Source organism: Myotis myotis, unplaced genomic scaffold (genome assembly GCF_014108235.1).
Source record: "Myotis myotis isolate mMyoMyo1 unplaced genomic scaffold, mMyoMyo1.p scaffold_m19_p_5, whole genome shotgun sequence".
NCBI classification, from domain to species: domain Eukaryota; kingdom Metazoa; phylum Chordata; class Mammalia; order Chiroptera; family Vespertilionidae; genus Myotis; species Myotis myotis.
In genome coordinates, this window is record NW_023416357.1 from 5,332,230 (window position 1) to 5,351,310 (window position 19,081).

The 19,081-nt window shown below is 41.9% G+C and overlaps 1 protein-coding gene across 1 annotated transcript in view; it reads left to right on the top strand.

The window, feature by feature from the left end:
• Positions 1-215: 215 nt before the first annotated feature.
• The window catches only part of LOC118656806 (sperm flagellar protein 2-like), a 34,376-nt gene continuing 15,510 nt past the window's right edge, over positions 216-19,081 (top strand). Inside the window, exons 1-4 of the mRNA XM_036310464.1 lie at positions 216-337; positions 9,398-9,500; positions 12,021-12,273; positions 17,779-17,919. Coding sequence (XP_036166357.1) covers positions 280-337; positions 9,398-9,500; positions 12,021-12,273; positions 17,779-17,919 — 555 coding nt within the window. The 5' untranslated portion in view covers positions 216-279. The remainder of the gene's footprint in view (positions 338-9,397; positions 9,501-12,020; positions 12,274-17,778; positions 17,920-19,081) is intronic.

Consider the following 19,081-nt stretch of genomic DNA (forward strand, 5'->3'; position numbering starts at 1 on the left):
CCAGGGGTCTCTTGAACAGTCTTCCCTACCCGCCAATCTCAGGTCCGGGGGAGCATCTTGCGCCTGCGCACATCGCAGTCATACCCGCCAGAAGGGGGCAGGCCAGGATTTTCTTTCCTCCGCGCCTGGGTTCGGTCACCCCTCTTCTCTGACCTAGCCTGTTGCTGAGCTCCGGCCGGGATACGCTTCCTTAGCAACGGGTTGCCCGTGGCAACAGGAGGACGCGAACAGGTAGGCTTGGTTTCCCCGCCGCTGGCCGTCGGAGGCCCAGGCTGAACCATGTCGGAGATCTTGTGCGAGTGGCTCAACCAAGAGGTGAAGACGTCCCAGACCGTGAGTGAGTGTCACAGCCCCGGAGAGCGGGGTAGGGCCGAGCGGGCCCCGCCGATGGAAGGCGGCGAGGCTGGCGCGAGCTGCGCAGGTGGGGCGCCTGTGTAGGGGCCCCTCTTCTTTCGCCCCAGACACGGCCAGGCTCCCCCCAGCCCCACGGTGCCATCCCTGGCCTGCTGTGTTGGCAAGCCCACGAAATGTGTGTGTCCTGGACCCTTAGCAGTGCCTTCTCTGAGTGTGTTGCCTCCAGTGTAAAGTAGACCCCAGGCATCCTCTCCATACACCTGCCATCAGGTGTGAGATAATGCAGAACATGTTGACATGTACACACTTCGCAGGTTCGGCCCCACATTTACAGACATTAGCTGACGACTGTTTACTCTTGCCCAAAGCTAACTTTATTCTACCCTGACTTCATTCCCAGCCATGCAGTCGCCACCCAAAGTCTCTAAATCTCACAGAGGCGGCTTTACATGCTGGCATCTGTGAGAGCCAAGGAATCGCAGCTCAGCAGCTCAGCGCCATGGTCCCTCTCAGCATCTTTCTGTTGTTTCAAAAACAGGCGTTTGTTTTCCAGCTGGGATTGTTTTGGCTCAAGGCAAGAGGTTCTCAGCCCAAACCATTTCAGGCTGTTTTCCCAGAAACACCCTTGCATAACACCAACTTGCTACCTCTCATTGAACACTTAGGCACTTACATCGGACCCTGTGCTAAGCCCTTTATGTCGATTTTCTTATTTAATCCTAAAAACAAACAAACAAACAAAAAACCCTAAGAGACATTGTCCCGGGTGTACCGATGAGTAAAAGGGGCTGAGATGAGAGAGCGTGGAGATTTGCTCAGGGTCGCACAGCTAGAATTCGAAGCTAGATCTTTGACTTGTGCTCCTCGGCACTATCTTGTACAACTTTATATGTAGGGAATATATTTTTAAATAACCCAGCTCCCAGCTTCTTATTCATGTGAGCTCCTTTTATAGGAATCATTGTTCAATTTGAAGTCACAAGAAATACAGAGACTCATCCACCGAGGCCTGTTGTACCTTCACAGGGCATAACCTAATTCCTCGATGTTTAGGTGCCAGCGGTAGACTTATTAGCGTTTGTTTAGAAGTGATTCTGTCTTTATGTTACTTGCCGGGACGAAGAGAACAGGAGAAGAATGCCACAGGAGTGCACGTGCTTCCTTGACGAGGTTGAATAATGGTTCAGTCATTTTTCAGAGGCAGCTATAGTCCGTTGATTTCTGGATCATTCTGAAAGGCAGGAGTCGATTTGGATATTGACCTCTGTGTTGCCTGGACTGCCCTGAATATCAGCTGTAAAAAAAAGAATTCCAATGATTTTTAACTGAGAAATCTCCCTCCTCTTACCGGAGGGAGGTTTCTGGAGTCACTAGGAACTTGTGAAGTCCCAACATATGAAGATTCACATCTATGTTACCAAAGCTAAGGATCTTCAGTGAGTTACATGTAACCCGACCATTTCCCCTAGAAAATGGTGCTCAGATGTGTATGTTAATGAAATGTCTTAGAATACACAAAAGTTGCTCAACACAAAATGACACCTGAAATTCAAGCAATTATTTTCATAATGAAAAACAAGTAATGTAATGTTACTAAAGAATTTGCTGTAAAAAATGTTAAGGACACTCCATTATTTTCAAAAATAAACATTGGCTCTGCTTTACAAAACTCTTATGAAGTCATCATAGGAGGAAACTAGCATCAGAATATTCTCCACAAAAAAAGTGAACATTCTTAATAATTGAGTAGAAACCTTTGAATTCCATGTACTGTACCAGTCAGATCCTTTGTAAAGATGGATGTACAAGATAGTCCATGCTCTTTTGGATTCTGGGTGTGGCTATGTTGAAAATTTTGCAGTATCCAAAATAGAAATAATAATCTCTAGGTCCCCATTTTATACCTAAAGTAAGAATAAGAATTGCTATGTAGTTGGGAGGGTATTAAATGAGGTTGCAAATGAAAAATACCTACCACAGTTCTTAATATCTACTACATTAAGATACTAAAAAAATATATTATCTCAACAATTCTTCTGTCTCTCACTTTATGTTAATGCTTAGTACAGTGCCTGTCATGTGGTGGCATTTAGTAAATAATTGTTTATTACCTGAAAGTCTGCAAGGGAGACAAGAGTATAGGCTGAATCTTATGGATTTGTTCATCTTGAGAAGGTCACCCTGGAAACATTGACCCTCAGCTTTGTGAGTTCAGAAGCTGTTTTATTATTTTAAGCAAGTTCTTGGGAATTGTGTCCTACTAACTGAAATCGCATTTTCCTGATTTTATAAACCAGGGGACCAATTTATCATGAGGAAATGATAGCGGAACAACCGATCCTGGCAGTTGAGCAGTGCACCATCTTAATGGGCGGGTGCACTCGGGAGAAGAGCAGATTTATAGATCAGATTGCTCACTGACAATCAGAAATTAGGTATTATCAACAGAGCTCTCAAATTAAGCTAATATTTGATTTATTTTACTTATCTGCTCCACAGATATTGTATCTACATAGTTGTGACAGGTTAGATTAGATTAGGTTAGATTCTATTAGAGTCAGATTCCTTCCTTCCTGTCCTCCTATTTCTCCTCCCCCTTCCTCCTCCTCCTCTTCTTTCTCCTCCTCCCCCTCCTCCTCTTTTCCCACCAGCGCAGGAAAAACTCTACTCTACTTTTCCAGTGTCACTACTACTACAAAAGTTTCTGAAATTACAATATTTGTCTATTCTTTCATCGCAGCAAATCTCTATTCTTAATAAGGTTAATTAATATATCCAAAGATTATAGTTTACATGATATGTAAAAAAAATTAAATAGATACAGTTATAAGAGATAGGCTGTTAATTTTTTTGTATAAGTGAGTTTCCATAGGTGGCTAATTTTGTTCTTTCATATTAAATCTTAGTAATTTTTGTTTTAGAGAGTGACATTTTTTACTATTTGCATTCTTTACTTGAGTCTCCTTGTGCACTACCTAGACTTTGTTGATTAGGTCTTATGTCAAGACCTTTTCAAAAGTATCAAATTTTATTTTTTAAAAGGAGCTATTAAAATATTTTCTAGACTATTTTCTAGACGATTTATATACATTTTATAATATACTAGAGGCCTGGGTGCATGGATTCATGCACCGGTGGAGTCCCTCAGCCTAGCCTGCACCCTCTCGCAATCCGGGATCCCTCAGGGGTTGTTGGACTGCCGGTTTTGGCCTATCCCTGCAGGGCCTATGGGGATCGGGCTGAAACCAGCATTCCGACATTCCCTGAGGGATGTACCAGTGTGTGAAGCAGCTGGGAAGGAGCCTGAGCCGGGGCAGGTGCCTCGCAGCTCCCGCTCATCCCAGCCCGCTGCACCTACTGCTGCCACCTCTGCTTGCTGCTCGGTAGTGCTGCCATGGAGGCAGGAAAGGTTCCTGCCGCTGTAGCTGCAATCGCCAGCGGTGAGCCTGGCTTCTGGCTGAGCGGCACTCCCGCTATGGGAGTGCACTGACCACCAGGGGACAGCTCTTGCATTGAGCATCATAGCGGTCACTTTAAGCTTTTATATATATAGATTGTGGCGGCTATTATTGGCCTATGATGACCTTACCATATCAAAGATTCATAGAACTTGAGATCTGAAAAGGAATCTCAGACATCATTTAATTCTTCTTTGGCATATAAGATAATAAATAAGATATGTTTAGAGATTTGTTTAGGGTTATACAGCTTGGTAGTAGAAAGTTGGCAGTAGATTCTGAGTCTGCTGACTTTGAATTCATTCCTCCTATAATCTGGTGTCACTAAACCACACATCTTTCTCACGCTTCACCCCTCAGAGTCATTAGGAAATATATTGCTCCTCACATAATACCACAGATTTTGATACTTTCTGGCTAGCTCAGCAGCATTTCCCTTCATTAAAACTTGGCTTCTTTGGACTAGAGATTGAGACAGCAAATCTAGGAACAGAAGGCTGTTGCGTAAATCAGTTTCAAAATTTTAAGGTAGGAAGTTTCAAGAAAAGAATGTCGCCCGAAGTGTAAGCCATGAAAGGAGGATATAATAACACAGAGACTGCATTTTGAACAGTAAATCTTGGGACATATGATCAAGTCTTCAAAGGAGAAGATTGGCCATCCTGTTCTCACACTGGAGGAAAATAAACGGCCAGTCTCCTCTGTAAGGCCGCAGTACACACCTGTAGTTGAACAAAGTCAGGTTTTTTGTCCGGTTGACAGCGTGGGGCATCTCAGTGAGAGGGTGTGAGAAAGGATTTAAAGCATTTGTACTTGCGTTAGGTGTTTCTGAGGAGGGTTCAAGGAAGTGGCGCTTTGCTCTGAGTTCCATACTGTCAGAAGCATAGGCATCTGTATGGCAGGGCACCTTCATAAATCTTATCCAGGAAGTGGAGAGAATAAAGTGCCACAAAGTCACGACTGGTAAAAAAGCAGCAACATGCCTGGCCGGTGTGGCTCAGTGGTTGAGCGTCGACCCATGAACCAGGAGGTCACTGTTCGATTCCAGGTCAGGGCACATGCCTGGGTTTCAGGCTTGATCCCCAGTGGCGGGTATGCAGGAGGCAGCTGATCAGTGATTCTTTCTCATCATTGATCTCTCCCTCTTTCTCTGTCCCCTTCTCCCTTCCTTTCTCTGAAATCAATAAAAACATTTTTTTTTTTTTTTTAAAAAAAAGCAGCAACCCCTCATAATGGGAAGATTAATGGATGTTTGGTCATTATTGTGTTTTGGACAACTTTGTTTTTGTCTGAGTACAAACATGATTACAGAGGGATTTTGTTCTCGTCTTGATCCATCAGCATCTCAGAGTGGCCTTGTCTGGCGTTGGTGTGCTGTGAACCTGATTATGTTTGGCAGGAGAATGCCAAGGCCTGGCCCTGAGGGCCAGCCAGTGCCTAGGAACACCAAGGCCTGATGAGACCAGGCCGGTTCCCCGTCTTCAGCAGCTGCTCTTCTCTCTCTCAACTAAAAGTAAACTTGCTTGACTTTTTAAATGTGATTGATAATGCAGGCGGGAACGTTGCTCTTCTATTACAGGAAGAGTGAAGGCCATTGAGCATAGAATGGATAGGTCTACAGACTCTTATACACAAGTCCAACACCCAAATGTCTCTTTATTCATTTGGTGGCGAACCTTGACCGGAAATGCTGTGACGCTATGTTTAATCTTTATTTCTCCCACTCAGATGTTTCACTGTGGAAATCAACTGTGTTTTGATTGCACGGGTTTTTGGTTGGAGTGTTAGAGCTTATCTGGCCCTAAGTGTCGGCCTGTATCTTAATTTAAAAGACAATGTCAAATATTTGCTCTCTGAGTACTGAATCACCTTTCATTTTTTTAAATATATGTTATTGATTTTTCACAGAGAGGAAGGGAGAGAGATAGTTAGAAACATTGATGAGAGAAAAACGTCAATCTGCTGCCTCCTGCACATCTCCCACTGGGAATGTGCCCACAACCAAGGTACATGCCCTTGACTGGAATCGAACCTGGGACCTTTCAGTCCGCAGGCTGATGCTCTATCCACTGAGCTAAAACGGTTTCGGCTGAATCACCTTTTAGGTAAGAATGTACTGTAGTCATTGAGGATCTATTATTGAGCTTCTGAATTAACTAATTAATATAACCTGTTATCTTAAATTAGGAGGCAGTAAGAATAACAAAAATTGTCACTGAGCATTTAACGATATGCCGGGAATAGCACTAAGCACTTTGCATGCGATATCTCATTTAATTCTCAGACCAACTCTCCTGAGGTAGAGATGCCCAAAGGCCAGTGGCTTCTAAATGAGCAAGGACTCAAAGCCAGAGAATCTGCCTCCCCTCGTGACCGCTTTGGAGTGTAGAAGGCCTGCTCCTTCCCGTGCTTTCTCTGGCTCAGGGCCCTTCCGATGGAGAAGCACAGGGACGATCGCCCCGCGGTCCTGGCCTAATACACACCTTTCACGAAGGCCCGCTTCACAGCTCTCAGCAAAATACACTTTAGTGCTGGGGATGAGTTACGCGGCGTGGAAGATTGGAGGCACGGTGAGTTGCTGCCAACCAGGCTTATCCCGGATGGAAAGCATATCAGAGCTCAGCAAGAAGCCCCTCCCTGGCTCCCATGGGTTAGTTATTTCTCATATTCTTCACTGCTCCTTGTCCTAGAATCAACCCGCCTCTTCTTTCCGCAGGAAATGCCAATTGTTAGTGCAAATTAACTTATAGAGGGGGCTGTCAAGAAATTAGTCATGATATTCAGAAACACGTACTGGGAGGAAAAATATGATAAACCAAAGGGGCGAAATAAACTTTTTTTTGATTTTGCTTTTTCCCTATTGTTTCTCTCTTCCCACCCCTCTCTCTGACTTCTTACCTGTCTTCTCATACTTTTTAATCAATATATTCCTAAAATATATATATTAGGAATTCTGATATATATATATATATATATATATATATATATATATATATATATTTGATAACTTTCTTTTCTTGCCTAATTCCTTGCATGTATTCTTCTTTTTTCTTTATTTTTTTTCTACATTTCTTTCCTTTGTTGCTTTTATTGGTTGCTATAGTTTTTCACTCTTCATTCTCTTTTTGGTCTGGGTGGCACGCAGTAAAATCTGCAGTGTCCTATGCATGCAAAACTGCACATAGATATTTTGTAATTGTTTATTTGTAGTGAACTACTTGAGAATGAAATAATAAGTGTTTATTCTTCTCCTTTGACCTTTATACCCATAAATGCCTCTATTTTACCCATATCAGAATTTCATTACTAATACGACATGCCAACTCATAGGAAGTGGGTTATGGTTTTATTTTCCTAGTGACCTTTTGGTAGGAATTGGCTGCAGACTGTTTGCCTGCCACTTTGAGAGTGATGGAATCAGACACAGTTATCCCCCAGTTATTCATGAGCTAGACTTTAGTATTCAGTCAGCATGAACAGCAGGCCCAGTGCAAAATCCAGAGGGAAGGAGAAGACGAATGAGACCCTCAGAATGCAGCATAGCTCCTGAGTGCAAAGCTATGGTCTTTAGACTATCACTAGGAATCCATAGTCTGGCAATGGCTCGTTGTCCAGTGGCTCTTCAGAAAACCAAGAGAAGAATGGGGATGGGTTAGGGAAGATAGAAGGGAAACAAGCAGAGAGAAGGAAGCAACCGACAGAAGAGGGGCAAGGCACATCCGGAGCAGCCCAGATGGCACAGTGAGGGCAGTGGTGGCAGTTGAGACCAGGGCACAGCAGAGGTGGCCAGCAATGGGGCGTCTTCAAGGAAAGGGGAAAGCAGCTGTGACTTGGGAGGAGGAGGTGGTGGCACACCTCTGCCCTTTGGAGGTGGAGACAGCCATTTGGATTTCAGTTGCTTCAAACAACTACTACTGTATGATGCCAGAAGACATGGCCAGTAGATGCTAATGCTAGACAGTTCTGGAGCTCATCCTGAGTGAATGGAATCGGTGGGAATCATTGACACCATTGTTTGTCTATTTTATTATTATACTTGAGGCCCGGTGCATGAAATTGTGTATGGGTAGGGTCCCTAGGCCCGGCCAGCAATCAGGGCCCATTGGGGCCTTGCAGCTGCCGGCTGGGCCTCCCTTCCCTGGCTGCCGGCTACTAGCCTGGGGCCTTCCTTCATTCTGCTCCGCTCCCTGGTGGTCAGTGCACATCATAGCGAGTGATTGGTCTCTCAGTCAAATTCCTGCAGGGACAATTTGCATATTAGGCTTTTATATATATAGATGGTCCAACCTAAATATTGGAGTATTATTAAGAGTATAAAATATGCAAAAATTAGGAAGACTTTGGGCAAAATTGTGGGCTAGTGTCACATATGCAAGAATCTTATTCCTGTGATAACGTGTCGTGTTCTGAATGAGGTCTCTGGGCTGTGGCCTTTATGGAACAACTGGCTTTGCCCCACTGCAACCTCACATTAAGCATCAGATCGACAAATTCAACATTTCTTCATAAAAGAGGACAATCTTGCACAAATGAGTTTATGATACTACAATGACATATAATATTTTGACTGCTATTGCTTAAAAGACCCTTAAAGAAACATGCTGAAGATGTCTGCAGGATTTTGAAATCGTTTGAGAGATGATGGCAGTGTCCTATGATAATATAATGTATGTGTCAATTTTATACATCACCCTTGAATACCATGTAACCCTATATCCTTTCCTTCATAAGAAAAATACAAGTGAACCCAAACTAAGGACATTTCTAAAGAAAACAAATTCTGTTTAACACTTTAATTTTCTTTGCTCTGCACTTATCATTAGATGCCTCCTATCTGGCAGGCGTTGTACTAAGCGATTCTTACCATTACCTCTAATCTTTAAAATAGGTCTCCAAGATAGGTGTAGATATGTCCTGTCTGTCCTAGAGATGAGAAACTCAGGAAGCGCATTGCTACTAAGGGGCAGAGCCAAGATGCCCACATCCGTGTCTCTGGCTCGAAAGCCTGCTTTCCTCTCTCCATCGTTCCACAGAACAACTGCACCCGAGTCGCCTTCCGTAGCACCAAGGAGAAGCTTGACTGTGTCCAGTTGGCTGTATTTAAGAAGGTGCAGATGGGTTTGTGAAATGTCCATTGTAAAAAGGTTAAAATTAAGTCTTCATTTTGTTTTAGCACGTTATATTGTACCTTGCTTGGTCAGAATACTGTGCTATCACCACCCACAGGTTGTACTGATAACTAAGGAGCTGCAGCGTGATTTTATAAAATACATGGAAGGTTTGTTTTTAAACATAAGGCGATGGATTTTACTGGTTGTGTTTTAATTTGGTCAGAAGTTGTCTTTCCTTTCAAAATTTCATATGTCACCGAGTATTCATATATGTTTATGCAGGAGTTTTTAGAAGACATGTACCGTTAAACTTCAATCTTTTTATTTGCTTATTAAAATAACATTTCTAGAATTAATTTTGTGGAATTTTGAGTTCAAATTAAATGATGGAGTTTCACTCTATAAATAAATAATTAAAATATATAGACTTTATGTGCAACATATTGATTTTTTAATCTCTGTGCTTAAATTCAGGCCCCAAGTCCTTTGCAAAGGCATTTTCCAGCGGCTATCTCATTGGAGAAGTTCTGCACAAATTTGAACTCCAGGATGACTTTTCAGAATTTTCCCAAAGCAAGTGAGTCAGATGATTTCGTACTTAAAAAGGGGGTCAATTCCTCTGGCATCTGCATGGTTTTAGCCTCCAACAGTAACTTTTAAGAATCATCAATCCCAAGGTCCCTTTTAAAGCCTAAACCAAGCAAGAACACCTTTGGTGTGGAACTTGTCTCTTCCTCCTGCATTTATAACGTGCGAAATTGCAATTTTTCCACCTCCTCATCGCTTGCTTGTTTATTGCCTGTCTTATCGCAGCCATCCGAGTGGCTTCGGGCAAACGTGTAATGACATGAACCCACCATTACAGTGTCATACAGAGTCCTGCTCCCAGATTCCCCATGCTGCCTGTGCATCTCGCCCACCTCAACCCTGGGCAGCCGCTGATCTTTTTACTGTCTCCATATTTTTGCCCTCTCTAGCATGTCCTCTACCTGGAATCATATAGTGTGCGGCCTTTTGAGATTGGCTTATTTCACTGAGTAATGTGTACTGAAGGTCCCCCGACAGCTTTTCATGGCTTGAGAGCCCATTTCTTCTAAGTGATGAATGACATCCCGCTGTCTCCTGTCACGCAGTTTATGTATCCATTCACCTGCAGAAGGGCATCGTGGTTGCTTCCAAGAGTTGGCAGTTATGAATAAAGCCTCTGGAAACACCCACAGGCGGGGTTTTGTGTGGACAGACAGTTTCAGTTCTTTTGAGTAGACACCAAGGAGCAAAATTGCTGGATTGTAAGGCTCTTGCTTATTTTTACATATTTTTGAGGAGCTTTAAATCTGACCTCTCAGGCGGCTGCTGGGTTTTACAGCTTTCTCTGTGGCAACGCTGCTGGGCTTCAAGGCTACCATGGAGCGGGGAAGATGGGAATGGAAATGGGCGAGTTAAAATGACAAAAAGTGTTTGGCTCAGCACAAAGAGCGTCGGCCTGGGAACTGAAGGGTTCCGGGTTTGATTCCAGACTAGGGCACGTATCTCGGTTGCAGGCTCACTCCCCAGCTCTGGTTGGGCTGTGTGTGAAGGGTGTCTCTCTCACATCAATGTTTCTCTCTCTGCCTCTTTCTCTCCCTTCCACTCTCTCTAAAAAAAAAACAATGGAAAAATATCCTCAGGTGAGGATTAACACAAAAGAAAGAAATAAAATTACTGAAAGCTCTCATTGCTGACTGAGATTGGCTATTGCTGCTGCTGCTGCTGCAGCTGTTGTTTTTAAATCAATGCTGCTTGGATTGTTACAGGCCTTTGACTAATTTCCAGAATTATGAAAAAGTCGATGGATAGGGCTTGTGCCAGGTTTAGGGCTTGGCAACCTGAACACAGGGCAGCTTTCCCACCTCGCCCCACTCTTGGATGGGTGTGCGCCCTGCTCATCATCACAGGTAACAGCCTGCTTTCCCCACTACAGAGGACTCTCTTGCCCACTAAGAGCCATCGCAATCCCCAAGATGGGGAGGAGACCTACTGCTCCTGACAAAAGAACACCCTCATCTTTAGTTTGTGGAACAGCCCACTTTTTTCCCAGGACAACCAGTCTTTTAAAGAAGACAAGGACCAGTAAATCCATGGATATGACCTTTGTACTAGTGTATTTGGTGGGGAGAGAATCCTTCTTTGTTAAAATCTATTTGGGGGCAGCTGTCTAGGGCCAAAGCTCATGTTTTGGGGATTTTTGTCTAATAATTTTTAGTTGCTTTACACTAAAATGTAAACAATAAAGTAAGTATATGTTGCTAATAACTAAGTTATTTGCCTTGGAAAAATCTAAATCCTAACTCACCTAACACTGAAAGAATTCTCGGTTTTAGAGTATTTTCAGTCTGTCCCAAAAGGTGGAAAATGAACAGATTACTTAAAAGGATGAAAAATAAAGAGACACAGACACCCCGGAGAGGGCGGCTTCTACTTGCTCTGAAACATAAATTCCCTCGCCGAGTGGCAAGAAGAGGAGATAGGGAATCCCTTGGCAAATTAGATCTGCAAATAGGGAGGGAGGAGACTTTTCCCAGAATTCAGTTCTTTTCCTTAGAGTCATGACTTACATCACATACTCTGTCTCCAGAGCAAAGATGTCCCAGTGGTTTCTCTGTGTTCAAAAACATCTGAGTTGACAGTGCAGTATTCAGGGCTATTTTCAGACTCTAGTAATAATATCATTTGAAGAAATGGACTTTTAATTTGTTATTTTGACTTCTGAGTAGTGGTATTTTTCAAAACCATTGTTTCATTTTTCCCTTAGGAGAAGGAATCTAGTTATCTGGTTTTGTATTGACTTCCTGTAACCATTCCAACATCTGTTTTAGCAGGAAAGTGTATAAAATGAATGAGTTTTAACTTAGCCATTGAAGAGAAATACTCGTAAATACATGAATTTCAGGACAATAGGAGAGCTCAATGTGTTTGCACGACTGAGTGGTTTTAGAGAGGAATGATATATTTAAAAAGAACACAGCATACTTCAGACGATTGGACCACGATAGTATCTCTGATATTTGTTTTTAATCCAATGCCAGTGTCTAAATATGTAAAATATTTTAATGCCTAGTGTTTCGAGTGCCAAGCTGAATAATTTTTCTCGCTTGGAGCCAACACTTCACCTCCTGGGTGTGCAGTTTGATCAGAAAGTGGCTAGCAACATTATCACAGAAAAGCCTGGTGCGGCAACGAAACTCTTATATCAGTTGTACACGACTCTCCAGAAAAAGAAGAAAAGTGGACTGACTGGGGCGGAAATGCAAACCATGCAGCCCCTGATCACCATGCGACTTCAGAACATCAAAAGTGAGGCTTTCCGAGATGTAAGTACAGAAGGAAACGCGAGAAGCCCCAGTGGGTGTATGTGTCCCTTCTGCGGCCCTTATGTGCTTGGCTATAGTGGGGTTTTACTTTATATTAATAGTTTCAATGCATTTATCCATGTTTAATAGCTCTCTCATGCTATCCACATTTCCAATAGCTTATCAAATTCTGTTTGTTCCTAAGTCCCTGAGCTTTTATGCCTACTCCTCTCTCTCTAAGTGTAGCCATATTTGCTTATGAACCTACTGACATGACTCCTGAGCCTCAGGCTTTGTCCCTAAATTCCACTTTCACCGGGTTCTTCTTTTGCTTACAAACCTTCTGTTTTACATATATCCTGTCTCCCAATTTAGACTGACAAGCAACAGCTTTCACTAAGTGTTCTTAGTCTGTCTTGTAAACATTATTTCTTCATAGTCCTCAGTAGGAAGTCTCGCTTCTGCATTGATTGGCAGCCTGTCTTTGCTTGTCTATTCCTACTCTTTCCTTTTCTCAGCCAAGCTGACTCCTCTCATCTCTCCTTGTCCCCACACTTCTCTCCATCTACTCCATCTCCTGTGCAGCCTTCCCGGGACATATGGGCTCTTCACGGGCACCTCCTTGGGGACAGGTAATTCTCACTCTCTGGTGTTAACCTTCTGTTCCTGATATCGCTGCTGACTTTCAATATTGATTTGTCTTATGACCTCATAAGATTTTCAGTCTTTCAAATTCATGGGATATGCCTAGTACCATGCTTTCTTTCAACATTTTGACCACTCACTACACATGTTTTGATAAGTTGATAGAACTTCCTAGGTGGCAATCACCTTCAGTTCCGGTGCTATTTCCTTATGGTCAGTGGAATGCATTAACCTTTCCAGGTCTCTAGGATAATGGCGAGTGCTGCACTGATGCAATGCACTACATGGAAATGGAAGTAACTAAAATTTTTAGTTTAATTATGAAGCAACAGTGACATAATAGATGTGAGGGACAGTTCTACTTTCAGCTATGTCTATGCTTAATGGACAGCCTTGTGAGCCTGGTAACAGAATGAAGTCAGGACCCATGAGAGCTAGAAATTAGATTAGGCTTAAAGCTGAATCACAGGATTGCATCTTTCATTCTTCACTTGCAAGCTGATTACCTTTGGGCCAGTCCCTAGAACAGTCTTAATTATCCCAACTGTAAAAACAATGATGATTGTCTCTATCTACTGCAGAGTTAGGCTTTTTTTTTTTTTTTTAACTTCAAGAAGACAATACACAAGTCATTGTAAAGTACAAGATAAGCAGCAGTAACAAATTCTACAGAGCTGGGCAGATGAGGCCAGACTAGAGACCATTGGGTTTCATGTTGGCCCTGGGTGACCTACCAGAGTCAGCCAATCATCCATTGAACACATATTTGTTGGGCTCCTACTCTATGCCAGGCATTTGCACAATGAACCCAAATCCTCTTAGAGCTTACATTTTAGGGGGAGAAAAATGTCTCAGTTTAGTGGTTAGATTGCAGTGAGTTGAGGAATAAATTGGAGATGAGAAAGATGGGAGCCATAGACTATTCTTTCAAGAAATGTGAAGGTGAAGGAGAAAAGGAAATAAGAGCAATAGCTGTGGGAGAGAAGCTCAAGGGAAGCGTGAGACTTTGTTTATGGATAGAGATACTGGGACAACCTGCTGGTTGAGGTGACGGAAATCAGTGGCAGGAGATGCCTGATGTGAGGAAGAAGTGGAAGGAGAGCCTCTGGGAGGAAAGAGGAGGAATGAGGCAGGGGTTCAGTTGAAGGAGTAGGAATGACACTCTTCAGTCCCAAATGGATGAAGACAGGGTTGTTCATTATGTAGAAATAACAAAACTCACTAATTTTAATGATGTGCCAAGCCCTGTTCCAGGTGTTTTTTTATATATTGTCTTGTCTAATACATCGGTCCTATGAGATAGGTATTTTTTTCTCTCCCCGCTTTGCAGATGTGAATCTGAGATACGGAGGTTAGAACACTTGCCCAGCTTTACAGAGCAAGTAGCTAAAACTCAAACCTGAACGATCTGACTCTAGGAGCCACACACTTCATAGGAGGCTCTCTGCGATCTCCGTGGGTACTTCCTGGGTTGGGGGGAAAGTAAGAATGAAGTTGGAGACATAGATATGTGTTGAAGCGGAGAGGTAGGCTGATCAAGGATCTTCCATTGTTGCTGTCCCTGTGGAGATGGAGGCCAGGCCATTTTTCATAGAGAAAAGGGCCGAAGGTGTGGAGGAGCTTAAAGTCAGCTCAAAGGTCCTCAAACATTCTTCTGAGTAAGTGGCAGGACCCACTGAGGCCATATTAGGAGAACCAATGTTATCTTTTCTTTCTTTTTTTTTTTTTCAGTAAGTCTTTAGTTTCAACGGAGATTACTTCTGAATATAAAAGTTTTAGTTAAATACATGGTCCATGTTTCTGTGTCCCACTTAACAATCATCTTTAAAAGTTTATTTTCTTATAATATCGCATTCTCCAGTGGCCTGGAAGTTTTAATGTTTCCTCACTTGTTACTAGGAAGAGAGAGGCTCAAGTGATAGAAAGAACCTGACTTATATTCTCTCTCACTTGTTGAAATTGGTTTTATAAAATTATTTTTATAAAACTATATTTCCAATAATTTAAATACCATTTATTAAAAATTTAACTCAGGACAAAAATTTACTATACAACTATATATATCAGATTATTTTGTAAGAAAGAATTCGAGTCATATTTTTGTATTCTCTCCTTACATCAATTAAGGATGTGAGTCATTAGAATGGGGCTTATTTTAGCAACCAACAATAGTATCTTATAGAAATTTTATTTCAAAGACAAATTTTATGTGTGCTTATAACAATGATATACTCTTTATTCTCTAATAATGGCATCTTTTGAAATGCTTTCTTCATTTAGAGACTTAGAAACCTGATACCACGTCAAACCGATTTCAATCTGATGCAGGTTACGCACAAGTTTCAAGAAAAATACGTACACATGAAAGAAGATGTTGTCCGAATGCAATCTGAGAAACTTGAAAAATTTCAAAAACTCAAGGAACAACAAAGATGTTTTAATATGGAAAAGGTTCTATAGCACAATTTTAACAAAAATTCATGAGTGCATAGTATACTGTGTGATTGATGCCTGAAGTACACATTGCATAAGCATTAACGTAGCCCAAGGTGCATGCTGCTTAGGCACGATGTGACCATGCTCTGCCTGCTCCTGCCTCTCTCTCCTTCACTTTCCCCTTGTCGCCATCTCCGCTTCTGCTCACTGTCACCTCCACTCATAGCTAAGAAGCGAGAACTGCCATTCTCTGGAATGGCAGGACAACTTGATCCAGCGGTTCTCAACCTGTGGGTTGCGACCCCTTTGGGGGTCGAACGACCCTTTCACAGGGGTCGCCTAAGACCAAGGGAAAACACATACATAATTACATATTGTTTTTGTAATTAATCACTATGTTTTAATTATGTTCAATTTATAACAATGAAAATACATCCTGCATATCAGATATTTTACATTACAATTCATAACAGTAGCAAAATTACAGTTATGAAGTAGCCACGAAAATAATTTTATGGTTGGGGGTCACCACAACATGAGGAACTATATTTAAGGGTGGCAGCATTAGGAAGGTTGAGAACCACTGCTTTATAAGATGTCTGGTAGCAATCAGTGAATCAGATGCATTAGTGATGGGGCGGGGGCGCGCTCCTGGCTCCTCAGCAAAGGCTGTGGCCATTGTCACCACTGAGGGAGACAGAGTGGACATTTCTTCTGTCCTCTTCCTCCTTTGCCACCCCTTGGCCTTCCTACCCTCCCCCATTTCTCTCTTCCTGGCAATGTGGCTTGCTTCCCTTCCCAGCCCCCTTAAACCTCTCAGCATCTTCCTGGCCCTTCAGGCTTTGACTGACTCCCTGCTGCTTCTCCTGTTTCTCTGAAAGTCTTTTGTGATCTCCTCTGACATGATGGAGTCATCACAGACTTTGCAGAGAATTGCAGGGGGCTGTGTGTATGGAATGTGTAAACTGCAGGCAAAATAATTCCATTGCACACTGTAACTCACTTTATATAAATTCATATATTTAAAATGATAAGAAGCTAACATATCCTGAATGTAGCCAGCTCCTCATGAGGAGGGAGGGAAGGATGAGGGACGAACTCTGGAAAGTCTTAGGATCACATTACTTGCCGCAGACTGGAAAAGGGGGTGGGCTTCCCTGGGCATTTCTGGTGAGGAGACAGGCACTCTGAGTGTTTAGGCTGGGACTCCAGGTGGAACCAGCCTGCCCAGCCTTGATGGGCCGAGGCTCCTGCAGAAAGTCTCCGAAGAAAGTTGGGAAAAACAACTTTAAATATCCTGAAATAAACTGTTAAAATGATAAGAAGCAAATAGGACAAAACGGAGAACCTAGCTCTTCCTGGTTTTCTTAAGATAAAGGATAAACATATTGCAGTTAAGTAACAATTTGCATTTTAGAAAAGGAACTGAAGAAAATTTTAGAATTATTTTATTTCTGACTTGTTTCTTATTGACATTTCTTATCTTTAGATGTAGGTACTAATGATCTCATTTGTTTTAATATATTGCTTTAGTAGTAAAGTCATGATTAGTTTCATGTTACCTCCTAAATCATTTATTTGTAAAATATTTTACCTAATTTTTTTTTAATTATGCCCTTCTGCTTATGTCTTCTTAAAATAATTATTGCCTACATAGAGAAGAGATGACTTTGTAATCATCTTACCTGACTTAGTGACATGATATGAATTCAGTATTTTATGAATTCAGTGTTTCAGTGTGACTGAGTTTGGGGGAAGTTTGTCATTTCTATTGAGTACCCAGGAATCCTCCTAAAGACCTCCTAGACCAGTGATGGCGAACCTATGACACGCGTGTCAGAGGTGGCACACGAACTCATTTTTTTGGTTGATTTTTCTTTGTTAAATGGCATTTAAATATATAAAATAAATATCAAAAACATAAATCTTTGTTTTACTACGGTTGCAAATATCAAAAAATTTCTATATGTGACACGGCACCAGAGTTAAGTTAGGGTTTTTCAAAATGCTGACGCGCCGAGCTCAAAAGGTTCGCCATCACTGCCCTAGACTGAGCTTCCTCTTCAGATCATCTTCAGACAGAACTTTCTCTTCCCACTATCGGGCAGGTCATGAAGGTGGAACTGGGAAAGGATCGTACTCGCGTTTGTGTGTGGGAAACCTTTACATTCCTTTTTGTATCAGCACCCAGAATGAAAATGCACACAATTGACTGGTATAACTTGGGGACTCCAAAACTGTGTTTTAATATCATACTTTCCAAACTAAGTCATGTTGACACCTGCTTTGTAACATCATACAGTTGTGACCCCCAGTCCATTGATTAGTTGATGAGTTCTGAAAACTTCAATGGGGAAATTGTGTGTATGTGTTCCTATGAGTGTGTGACATTGCCTCTTAGTCTGATGAACTGAATGACTAAACTAATGTCTATGGGGTATTCAGCAACGCTTGAGCAGAAGACGACAAAATGAAATAATGGCCAAAATCCAAGCGGCTATCATACAGATTCCAAAACCGACATCAAATCGTACTCTGAAAGCAATTGAGGCCCAAAAGATGATGAAAAAGAAAAGAGAGGCAGAGGTAGGTGATAGTCCTTTCATACTGGGTTGTGTTTATCTTAATAAAGGAATGATCGTTCCCTAAAACACAGAGAGAGATTTCCCAAAACTGCTTACTTTCTTTACAAATTATCTCTGGCATGTCCCTTCTCATGAAAACGCTTCCATGGTATGCACATTCAGTCCGTTTCATAATGTTACTTGTTCAGAAACAGAAAATGCAGCTCTGGGCCAGAGATGACAGACTCTGGTTAAGTGACAGCACCTGTGTGAGTGCCCGTGCTGAGGGTTCTGTGATCGCTAATGAGCTGGGCCAGAATGGGTGCTGCCAGCATGACTCCCGTGGGTGCCACAGGGGCCAGCTGAGGCGCACATACCACGCCTGTGCTATTCGTCCCTAATGTGTTCACTCAGTTGCTCCTTGCCAGGCTGCACTATTTTTCTATGAATCCTAGACGTGTTGAGCGATTTGCTTGTTTTCAGTATATTTAAATTTAAGTTACCTACACAAGTGAGTTTTTGCTAGCGATCCATGCCAAAGGATGCCATCTGATTCTGTTCTGTGGGGGAATAATAGTATATTTTGATACAAATTCCTGTAGTTTGCATACCACTACAATAATGACCCAAGAAGATGATTAACAGCTACCATTTATTGAGCATCTGCTATATGTCAAGCTATGGATTGGACATTTGACACGATCTTTAATTTATACATAACTCTCTAGGTAGGCTATTCTTTTGCCCATTTTGTAGATAAGGAAACTGGAACTCAGAAAGCTGGCATGTTCTACTCAAGCTCACAATGCTGGCAAAGCAGAGTTGGCAGGTCTACATTTATTTTTTTAATTAAAAAATCCCGCGTGTGGATTCTAAGAAATATTACCCACGGATGTTTTCTTCTGACCTCATTTTAGTAAAGTACATAATTCTTATATTTCCTAGAGTTGATTAAATTTTATTAATAAATGCAGTAGACAGAGGATGAACTAATAGAGAGCAAATTAATAGTGTAAATGAGGCTGCATGAGACAGTGATTTTTAAAGAAATGTTTATATCCAAAAATGCGTATCCTCATTTATAAGAATTGCAATTAAAAAGCTCAACTATAATTTAATAAATGTTTTCAAATTTAAAAATAATTGTGTCCTAACTCTTACTAAATTAAGAGCTGAAATGTGAA